Source organism: Anastrepha obliqua, chromosome 4, assembly GCF_027943255.1.
Source record: "Anastrepha obliqua isolate idAnaObli1 chromosome 4, idAnaObli1_1.0, whole genome shotgun sequence".
Classification (NCBI taxonomy): Eukaryota; Metazoa; Arthropoda; class Insecta; order Diptera; family Tephritidae; genus Anastrepha; species Anastrepha obliqua.
The window spans coordinates 34,982,126-34,994,440 of NC_072895.1; the positions used below are offsets into that span (position 1 = coordinate 34,982,126).

At 33.9% G+C, this 12,315-nt stretch overlaps 1 protein-coding gene across 7 annotated transcripts in view; it reads left to right on the forward strand.

The window, feature by feature from the left end:
- The first annotated feature begins 172 nt into the window (after positions 1-172).
- LOC129243427 (potassium/sodium hyperpolarization-activated cyclic nucleotide-gated channel 2) overlaps positions 173-12,315 on the forward strand; it is a 102,519-nt gene continuing 90,376 nt past the window's right edge. For 4 of the 7 annotated variants that reach the window (XM_054880418.1, XM_054880414.1, XM_054880416.1 and 1 more), the window contains exon 1: positions 174-2,420. In XM_054880418.1, the coding sequence (XP_054736393.1) occupies positions 2,353-2,420 (68 nt within the window). In that variant the 5' untranslated portion in view covers positions 174-2,352. Of the gene's footprint in view, positions 2,421-12,315 lie in introns of all 7 variants that reach the window. The other 3 variants (XM_054880419.1, XM_054880420.1, XM_054880413.1) reach the window with 2 other exon arrangements.

The window sequence follows — 12,315 nt, forward strand, 5'->3', positions numbered from 1 at the left end:
GTTCGATTTTATGAATGAAACAAAACAAGGTTGCATCATGAAAAGCTCAACATTACGGTACTGCTGAGAGCGCTCTCGTACACTCTCGCCGAGCAACACAGAGGATAACCGAACTTTCGGGCGACAGGACATGCTCATTCTTTATTGATTTTCATACGGATAAGTTGAATAACAAGTCAAAGCAATGCGCCCATGAATAAGGCAGCTTTACTTAAAGTGGGGAGTCCGAATTGAATAGTTCAGGTCAAAGTGAAAGTAAAAGGCTAATCAAATGAAACTTTTGATTAAATAATTCCCCCATTCTGCTGAAATGTTATGTAAAAAAAATTGTTAAAAAAAAAAATTGTAACGGATGTGAAAAGTGTTAAATTGTGTAACAAATGAATGAAACGTGTGCTCTGTGAAGAAATTACATACATATGTATATATATATATATATTGCGAAAAATGTATCCTAGTGGAACAAAAAAATAGAGGTCAAAGAATAGGCATTGATTTTACAAAATACCTATTATTCAACTCTTCTATTTGCCAAGTTGTAGAATAAAATTTAGGAAAAAGGATATGAATGTGTCATAAGTCAATACCTGAAATCGGCAAAATGTATAGCCTGAAATATTACGAGATGATAAACCATTGCACTCCCCCACAGGGGTGCTCCTGAAACTAAAAGTGATTGCTACATACATACGAACATACGTATGTATATGTACGAGTTTAATAAGTCACTTTGAGTATCGGAATTTCATGTACGAGTACAATACGAGAATGTAGGTAGTGTCAAAAGTGGTTTGCGCTGCATTCGACATACGTTGTGGCTGTGTTTGTGTGTGGGCTTGAAAGAAAAATATGGCAATATGAATTGTGTGCGTATGTAATTCACATAAAAATATACATATGTATATGTATATATGTATGTACTCGCCACCACACAGATATACTTGAGAGGATGTGCATGTGCTGTTCGTGATGACGAAGAAAGTGAATATGCATCACACGCATTCAATGAAAACGAAAACGAAAACACTTACATAATCAAATAAAAATATATTTATACGTGTGCACATATGTATGTTATAGCGAACGTACTTATAATTTCATAAATAATTTTGAAATAAAGTAAAATCATGTACCTGTATGAAATTCAACGAAGAATCCAACAAAATAAATTCGAAAAAAAGTACGCGTCCAATGGAAATTCGTAAATGCATGTAAATTTGTGCTTGCATTTGAAATAAAATTATTATATTTCGTATATATAAAACGTAAAAAATCAATTGCTTTGACGGAAATCATAAACGAGTGCGCGAATAGTGCAAGTGTGATAGTGGGTCGAGAGATTTGTGTAATACAGGGAAATTGCCAACAATGTACGTTATATAATTATTACTGCGCGGACTATACCACACTTTAGTTACCATACAATACAAATGTACGTTCAAAATGGCTTTTTCTTTTCACAGACGTTAAACAGCATTTAAATGGAATAACAACTAATTAAGTAGTTTACGTATGATTTCTATATTACATACATACATAATATATCAAACTGAACACAATTAATGATAACGGTTAAATACTTACATAGTACATATGTACGTATATGTATGTGCATAACAAATATTGATAGAGAGTACGCCAATTTTCTCAACTGAACTCTTACTTATACATATACATAAGTGTTACTGTAGTTACTAGCGACATCGATACTCTATCTCTGCCTATTTATTTATTGTTAATACATACTCGTATGTACATTCCATAGAAGTTAAAGTGCTATTGTACCTACACATCTACTATAATACATATATAGTAAAGTAACAAATCTACACACAAATACGTCTAGTTTACATTAGTTTTTCGTACTGTACCCACCAAATCCACAATAGAAAAAGCAACGAAAAATCCTTATAGCAAATATCACTATACACCGAAGGAAGCAGCAAAGCACTTTGGAAACCGGGGTGCAAGGTTGAATGAAATTAGTTGCAACAGCCACCCAGCCACCCAGCCACGAGCCACCTAGTCAACCACCATCCACCCACCACCCACCACCTTTAAACTAAAAGAACTGAACTTCTGCATAAGCATATATACGTAGATACTACATATGTATGTGTGCATGCACACATGATTAGTTTCACACATATGTGCATTCATACGCGCTGCATGCACTTGTATACGAGTGTGATGTACGTACATGTGCCTGTGTAGGAATAGTGAGGAAGTCAAAAACTTTCGCCGACGTATTAATAACAGAAAAAGGGGAATAAACAAAGGTATGGTGACAGACAGTGCTGGCAGTGTGATCCCGTAGACAGAGTGTTCACACTGCATTTTTGTGAGGGGAAAATGCACGTAAAACATACTCAGCGCAGAGTTAGCGGACCTGGAGCATTCGGAACATCCAACAATCAATGGTAGGCTATCCATATCAGTATCTACATGTGTCTATCTATGTTCACAGAAACTATTTTATGTTTATGCTTTTTATTCGATTATATTCAAATTTCACACACAAACATACACGTACGAGTTAATGTGAAAGATTTCATCATTGCATAATACAATAAGTTAAATGATAAACGTACTTACATACTTACATACTTATTTTGGTACCGAGTTCATGATTGCAATTGATATTAATAGTATTTTTGGCCTTTGCGTTGATGTTGGATTGATTGTTGCGCTGCTATTTGTATGATTTGCGTTCCATATAATATTTCCGATGTCTGATTTTTTGAATGTTTTTTTAATAGTCTTACACAACATCTTCGTGTGTGTACATGTGTATGTGCACATACTATGTGCCTGCAGCTGTAGCTTATTTCGCGTTGTCTAGTTATTTTAGAGGCATCCACGAACGGTTAAAAAATGTCTTTTTAACATAACAAAATTAGATGCCAAATTTCTTTGAATTGGAAATATTCTAGGTGGAAGCGGTTGTCCTGTGGGACACACTCAGGCTCATAGCCTATTGTGAAAAATATTCTCAGGCAAGCCGTATCCATCCAAAACGTTCTATGTACTTTGTTATCATAATTCATACTGCAATATCTAACCCAGTTTAAAAATAAATTAAAAATATTAACTGCAAATAGAATTAATTGCTAAAGAAAAGTGATCCGGCACGGCGAAATCAGAGAAGTGTTTGGAGGAAATTTCTCATATATGTATGTATCTACATACCAGGCTGTTCAATAACTTTTGTGGTTCGATAAGAGAGGGCGTTGCTACTAGCCTAAATTTTGTTTGTTATGTTGGTACGCTCTTCATATGAACGAATGTGAAGTTTCATCTCAATCTATCAATTCACTCTTTGTTAACAAGCCATTTAGTATCGTGTATTTTCTACAATGGAGAAAATTAAATATCGCGCAATGATTGAAATTTTATTTTTGGAAGCTTTAAAAGCAAAGGAAATATAGGAACAAATATTGAAAGGACTTTACGCCATTAATTAGTAAAGTGGGAAGATGGGTTGCTGAATTTAAACGTGGTCGTACAAGACTTGAAGACGACCCACGTCAACAGCAACAACACCAGAAATCGTAAGAAGTATACGGGATATCGTATTAGAAAATCGTCGAGTGACTGAAAGGGAAAGAGGATAGAAGCCCTAGGCATCTCATTGGCAGTGTATGCAATATTTTGACTGAAGTATTTCGCTAGCAATGGAACAAAAACACATTCGAATGCGACTTTCTCAGCAACATTTACAGTATTTGAAAGCCCTTTCAGATTCTCACTTCAGAGATCGAATTCATAAACTGAGATCTCGTTGGCACAAATGTATTGATGTTCGCAGAGACTATACTGAATAATAAAGTGTAATGTAACTAATGAAATTGTGTTTTTCTTATCGAACCGAAAAACGTATTGAACAACCTAGTAGTGGAGGATTGTTATAGTCCACAACATTTTTTTTAGTTAATAATTCAGACATGCACACAAGCTCTTCTTTAATGCTGTGTAAAGAGTTCATGGCGATATCAATTAACAGTATTTGATTAGATGGAAAAAGGTTTTACTTTTAATCAGCGAGGCATAGTAGATTTAAAATTTTGATTCTCTTGCAGCAAATGAGCGCAAGTTTTTAATTTCCTTTCATTTGAGTCTACTCCCGAATTGTCAAGGAGTGCCGGTGGTCTAGAGTTAGAGAATTTAGGGTGTTTTCAGGAATTTTTTTTTTTAAAAACATGCAAAACGATCTTTAAATTTTGTATGCTTTTTATTTAACTTCTTTTACAAAAATTTAAATTAAATTCAAAATATTAAAAAAAAATTTGTTTAATATTTGTATGTAAAAGAAGTTAAATAAAAAGTCTAAAAAATTTAAATATTGTTTTTTTTTTAATTTTAATAATTTAACCAAAAAAATTGTTAATCAGTATGACTGATTCCTATGACTGATTAGCTATGTCCCGTACAGGAATAAGAAAACAAACAGAAAATTTTACAAAATTGCGCGGTTTTAAATTTGACACTCTAAAAATCGGCTTTTTTCCAGTTCTTTAATCAAAAAAATAATAATTGAAATAAGTGAAATAATAATATGATTATAGTACGGGCAATAGCCATTGATGTTGTGAACAACATATTACAATTTCGGACGATTCATTTGAATAGTTTTTTTTTTAACAACTCCAGGCTGAAAAAAGTAGAGGTAATTGAGTTTAAAGTTTTGACAATTTAAATGTGACCATTGATGCCGCCGCGTGACGAATCTGACTCTACCTGCTAAAACGACTGTACAATCGAAAATACTGGGAATATCCTTCCAAAAATTTCACAGTAAATTCTTAAAAGCCTCTACTTTCGAAATACCGAAAAAAATCGATATTTTGCGAATTCTAGACTACCGGGACCCCATAAGGTCCCTTTTTGTCATGGATATTTTTAGAATACGATACCTATTTATACACATACATATATACAACGACGAGTATATACAATATAATAAAACGTTGCATCTTTTAGGCAAATCCTGATTGTCTTTATTTCCCCTAGGCGGAGTAAGGCAGTAACTGCCGTAATGATCTCGCTATGCCTACCCTCTACAGCTTTCGCACAACTCTATTTTTTGTTTGGCATTATTACTCGTTATTTGATATTTTGAGATACATTCAATGGTTTGACATTTTGCGCTTTAAGTTCTCAGTTATATACATACAAGTAAATACTCCGCCAAACATGTTTCGTTGATTTAGGTTTGATTCTTTTATGTATCGCTGGGGCAGGAACTTTGACCCATAATACCTGACCATTGCATGGAATCCTTTGTTGCAAAGAAATTACCATTTATTATAATAAAAGTACTATTGATAAAAAATAAGTAAAGAAATATGTATGTATATGATAAGTTTTCCAATCACAGATGCAATTTTAGTTACAGGAAGTAAACTCAGTTCGAAAAACATTTGCCACGCATAATTTCTTTATAAATTGTCCCTTAAGCGGAAAAAGTTTCTAACCACACCGTAACATATATATAACAGATAAAAACTCGTGTTCCAAACACAATGTTTATCAAAGAATTTACAATAGTTACCGGCATTACCGGTAACAACGACAAAACAACTTTAAAAAATCAAAAATATTTAACCTTTGCGAAAACTGTGCTCATCAATCAATAATTGCTATATGTTTTTGGACACAATACTAAAACTTTAATGGAGTTCTTTGAACTGTTGATTTACCGGCTGTATGGATAAAGCGCAGTTGATGAAATGACCCATAGCATGAGCTGCTAACGCTATGTGGTTTGATAAAAATCCGTAAATTAATAGCGTTAAGTGACTTCCGCTTAATTTCTTTTCCGCCTGAAAGTATGCAGCAAGTTACGCTATTGTTTATTATGATACTTCATTTGCCAATGCATTTTAGCAGGATTGGTATTACATTAATAAATAAATATTTATATAGGTATGTAATATATGTATGTATCGGGTGTTTTTAAGAGCTTGAGAACTTTTTAAGAGCTTGAGAACAAACAATTACAATGTCTTTCTTTATATTTTAATCTGGTAGATAATTTCATGGCATTATTTTTTCTATACGGTATTCGGCATATGTCCGTCGCGGCTGCGAGTTACATGGTCCATTCGATCAGTCCAATTTTTGACTACTTTTTCGTATAAATTAGCCCATATGGCGTGAATGGTGGCTTGCACGTAGCAATAATTCGATTGTTAAGCGGGCTCTAGGGCAAGTTGCACCGTCTTGCTGGAACCAAATGTCGTCGATATTTAGCTGTTTAATTTTTGGAAACCGAAATTCAGTTAGCAGGGATCGATAGCGCTAGCCATGTACCGTAACGGCAGCTCCTTCCTCATTTCGACAGAAATAAGGACCGATGACGCCGCGAGTGATCTATGAACTTCGCGAACAGATTAAGTTTTTTTCAAAGTAGATTTCCACAATTTTAAAATATTGTGCTGGCGGTAAACGATTCATGATGACTTACCAAACCTTACCGAACAGAAATGATACACTTTGCCATTCTCAGCTGTCGAACCATAGTTATCGACCGTGATAGTTCTCATGCAGCTAAAAAACACCCTCTTAAATCCTCTTTTTACTCTTCTTCTTCTTGATTGGCCGATAACCGCTTACGCGATCTTGGTCCAGTTTAACGAAGCGCGCAAGTGAAGCCAGGCCATTTCCCACCTGATCTTTCCAACCCAGAGGAGGCCTTTCCTGCCTCTGCAACCATTAGCTGGTACTGCATCGAATACTTTCAGAGTCGGAGCATTTGTATCCATTCGGACGGCATGTCGCAGCCAACGAAGTCGCTAGATCTTTGGTCTATGCCATTGTAAAGCTCATACAGCTCATTGTTCTTTCGCCTACCATACTCGTTGTTGCCAACAAGCAAAGCTCCAAAAATCTTCCGCAGAATCTTTCTTTCATACACTCCAAGTGACGCCTCATTCGTTATTGTCATCATCCACGCTTCTGCGCCATATCATAGGACGGGTATGATGAGCGCCTTATAAAGTGTTGGTTTTGTTCGTCGAGAGAGGACTTTACGCTGATACGTGAATGCGGCGACTTTTTGATCCTCTTTTTATAAGAGATATTTGCTAATGCACTTCCAGAGCAGTTCAAGCAGTTTTCGCTTGCTTTTAAATGTGAATTCGTAATTAAAAAAACTATTATTAATTATATATTTTTTATAACAGAAAGTAGATACATATTTAAAATGTAATGTTACGTACTTAATAAATATTTATAAGCAATAATTTGTTGTTAAGTTGTCACCTAGAAAGCAAGCAATCGGCTTTATATTATTCAGTTGTATATTTTGCCTTCATTAGGCTATTTGTGGCGAAAGCATTAGTTACATCGCATTCCGGGCTCAATAAGTTAATTTAATAGTTTTCAACATTCCAATCGCCTTAACCCGTTAAGTGCCATGAGTATTGCGGGCGGGAAACAAATGATTTTCACGCTCTCTGTTATTTTATTTAAGCTTAAGCTTGAGTTGAGAAGTTAAGTACTTTTGAGATCTTTAACATTGCAACTTGAATTCAAATTATATTCCCCAAAAGACTGGCACACACCAGAGAGTTGCCGAAACCGATTGATTTACATAAAGCTCAGGCAGTTCATAACTTTTGTCTTTTGCAAGAAAATTCAACCTCCATGACGAACTCGCCTCTGGACAATTGACGCCGCTAGTACCTGAAACAGGTAGCCTGTAGGAAGAGGTTCCAGCTCCTAGCCGTCGCCTGACTGAAAAACGCGTAATCAAATCAGATTATCGTTGAGTTAGTCGGAAGTCATGGTTTTACTGTTCAAATGTACGCACATATGGAAACCTTTTAGCAACTAGGCTCCGTATTCACTCCTTTGTAGCAAATAACCTTTGTATGCCGTCGCACGATGTACGAAAAGCAAAGGCGTGGCCAACATCAAGCCGTTACTCGGCTCCCAACAACTTTGAAGGAATCAACTGATTTGCTCACGTAGCGAGGAATGTGACAGAGGTAGGCAAAAACGGATATGGCGTTGGTGATATACGAAAAAACTGTCAGAGCCCATGGTATTTCATCATAGATAACACTTCGTTGCCGTCTAAACAACGACTGATATGAAGAGCGTAAGAATACATTCGAAATGGGCCGGCATTATTGTGCTGACAAAACTCCTGTGACGTAACAGCTAGGGTTACTCTCACTATGCACTTTGATTCGGATGACTTAACCTTGTAATATATAATCCGCACGATCTCAGTTTATGCTGACCGCCATGACATAGAAACTATTTGGCCAATTCGATTTCTAACAAACTGCATTTTTTTGGCTTATAATATTTATTTTTATTTTGGCTTATATATTTAAATTAGCTATAACGGCTTCATATCTTTGAGCCAGTTATGGAGATAATCGGCTCCAAATCAACCGAATTTGCCTTGATACCTTTTTGGCGGAAAGATCATAAAAATTAAAAAAAAAAAATTCAGTTAAACTTTCTCGTATTAAAATAAAAAAAAGCAATTAAAAGAAAAAATAACGAGCTTAGACTACATGATTTTAAACTTTCTCGTATTAAAATAAAAAAAAGCAATTAAAAGAAAAAATAACGATCTTAGACTACATGATTTTATTTTGTCACAATAATTTGTGGCCATTTCATCATCGCTGTCAGATGAAGGATATTCCATCAGCAATGGTATTGTTGTGGCAATCAGAGCTTTCTTCACATTTTCCTTGCTGTCATGTATGCATGTATGTATGTATATATATTTATTAACAAATTAGTTAATAATCAAGAAGTATAAGCATAAAATACAAGAGTTACCTTCAATTCTTTCGATTTGTATAGTATTTCGGAGACTGTAGCAACGGTGACTGGAGGCTTTGGTTCAGAAGTAATGCCATTGGCCGATTTCTATTTAATATATGACTTCAAATAAACTTATTTTTTATTTTATCTAAAATATATTTATTTACATTCCCCATTTTAATCACCATTTTTATTTTAAATTTGGAACTTTGACTCAATTCGCAAAATTTAATTCGTGTTGATTTTTAATTTGCGATCAGCTGGTTTTCTCACTTGCAAATTCTCACAAGTAAAAATGTATCCAATAAAAACTTGCAACTTCCCCTCAAAATGGAATGTCATTTTGCTCTCTCACTTTCCCCTACTATGTAATAGTTGTTACAAATTATTTGCTTCATAAACAGACCTAATAAAAGTAACCGTATTTATCTGTCTCTCCTTGAGTCCAACCACCAGCAATGCACCAGCATATTTAAGGCGTTCTTTACAAGAAAATGGCGATCAAGAATGCCCTGCAAGAAACAAAACAACTCGATTATAAAATATATATATACATATTATTTTTTCTCAAAGGTTTTAGTTCATTCTCCGAGCAAAGTTAAAAACGGGGACATCATAAATGTCTCAAGGGTTGGGATATAATAATAAAATCAAATTTTGTTATTTTAATGCCAACTGGCGTATGAATTTTCGTTGTGCTCATTTATATAAAAAATATTAGTCTATACTCGAAATTATTTCACGAATAAATAAAAACGAATAGTTTATTGATATAATTTTCATTCATCTAAATATTGCTTGAGCGCTAATTATAAAACAAGTACATATCGTTAGATTTTTATTTAACCACTGATTTAATTTGATTGCATATTGCACAATTAAGCAATCATGAGATTTTTATTTTTGTACCAAATATACTGACACAAAATCACACATAATTGCACTTACATAAATATAGTTTCTTTTTGAAAGCGGCTAAAGTAAATAATTTTGTGTCTTACCATGTTTTCAGGATTGGTATAAGGACAGCAATTAAGGTACAAATTACCAAATTATTACTAATATTTCCCTTTAAATTTTTTATGCCTCCTCTAATTCCCAAACTAAAAGCTTTTAATAATATTTTGTTGGCTTCGGTACTTTTGCATATTCCACCACTATTTACTATTCTTCCAATGCTATCTACAAATGTAATTTTACTTACTTTAGCAATGTTATAATATTCCTTGCAATTTTTTTTACCTTAAACAGTTTTTAATATTGGACGCAGATATACTTAAAAAAATAATCGAAAACATATTTATCTTTTAAAAACATTTGCCCTAACTATACATGAAAAATCTCCCAATTGCTTGTGAGCTGCTTGCAACTCTAAATTTCATCACATAATTATTTAAGTTATATATATTTCCATTCACACGCATAGATTATCTAACGGACTTTATTTTTTAGTATTTAGTTATACATACATCGGATATGGATAAAGATGGGCAGGTAATCTACCGGGAATAAGTGACAATTTAAATTCGTAAAATTGCCGTCACCTACTTAGTTTCATTGGGAGAATAACATAGGCAAATAAGCTTTAATCAAAGTAGTTATAAACTAATAGCAATTTTTTTTTCTCTTAATAATGTTTCATTTCCTCTGTGCTTTGCCAAGACTGTAAAATATTCGTGTTCTCTTCTGAGCATATTCATTATGTTTGCTTCTCTCAAAACGGCGCACTATAGCCTGGCAAAAGTGCAACATTTTCAAACTTTTACGAAACGAGAATTCGTTAATCGAACTGTGTAGACAAGTTCGTCAAGACAATAGTGCGAAAATTTTAATTGTTCTAAATTTTATTTTACTCAACATATATTTTATTATGGTATTTTAAATATAAAATTTGAGAAAGGGTTGAATTTTTCTTGTTCTTTTCACATGTAATATGCAACATTTTGGTAATGTTGCCATGTAATAAGGGGACAAAGAAAATTGCTATTGTATAGTATATAAAAAATGCTATTAAATAGCATTTCAACCCGACTTACGTACATATAAGTACATATTTGTGTGCATATTCAAACAATTATAATACAACAAGACGAAGAGATTTTGTAAAATAGTAAACAAATTCAGTTTTACAGAATAAAAGGAATTTTAGAAAATGTAGTTAATGTAGTAAAAGAATTCAACAATTAATTGTTTCATACTTATTCAGGACATTTTACAATGTCTAATTTTTGCAAAAGTATTTTAATTTAATCGTAAGCTCATAAAATACAATTCTAGCGCGAGAGAGAAGGGGGAATGTAACAAATGCATATACATAGTTAAGGAGAAGTTCGAATACATGCGCCCCGAGAATAAGAGATTAAGCACACACTATTTCTTTTTTCCTTGTTCACTCCGCTCGGGAGCATAGGGCCTCGACAAGACTCTTCCAGCGCACATTTGTAGTTCTGGGCTGTTGTTTTTGCGCCGTCCCATATGATATTGGCATCAGCGAGCTCGTTACTCTATCGCGTCGATATTTAACGGTAGTAGAAAGGAGAAGTTCGAATACATGCGCCCCGTGAATATGAGATTGAGCATACACTATTATTGCTTCGGAAGAAAACACATCTACAGACAAACGACACATGTAACGCATACGTAGTTTTATAATCTGAAAACTTAAATATGAACATTGGACCGCAGCACAAAAAAATTTCCACCGTACATCTTCGAATCTGTAATATCTTTCCAAGGCAAATTCGATTTCGATCGTGGCACGCTCGCTTTTACATTTTTCGTCATATCTTTCGCATCTACAATCGGATCGTTGTTTTTGTCTCAAGCAGACAATTTTTTTTGTTCCAACATTTATTCCACGAGGTTTTCGAGATTTAAACTGAAAAACGTGAGGCGCTGTAATAGACTGGAATGAACATGAAAAGTGATATACAACCAATCTCGGATGTCCTAAAATTTATCTCAAATTGTCAATTGGGCAGCAGAAATTTGAAGTCTAAGTAGACGATATAAAATTTCAATGCACATTATATACTTTTCGTTTGAAACCTAAATGAAAAAATTTAAATCAGACTAATTGTCAATTAATTTTTTAATCAATTTTTATAATTCATTCATTCATTCTCCAAATTTTTGCAAGACAATTTCGGAAAAAAATTTTATGTTTTTTGAAGCCAAACGCAGGCGTCGCTTTTTTACGTTCAGTGCCACTTTTATATAAACCCGCTTTCTTATTTATCCGATACTTCGGTAGTATCTGTGCAGTCGATCTTTAAGTAACTTCTTGAAAACCTAGAGACTTAAAACTTTAAAAACATATGTAGCTGAAACTCTGACTGCAATTCTGTATTTAGCAGTGTGATCAAGTTTCATAGAGTTTTATAAAATATATAGGCGATTTCAACTTCACACCTGTAGGGTGGACAGTCTAATGTACTTACGTACATACACATATACTATAAATTCCACTTTTGTAGATTTTATTTTCTATGTATCTTTTCCCCAAGCATTCACTTTCGAATACTA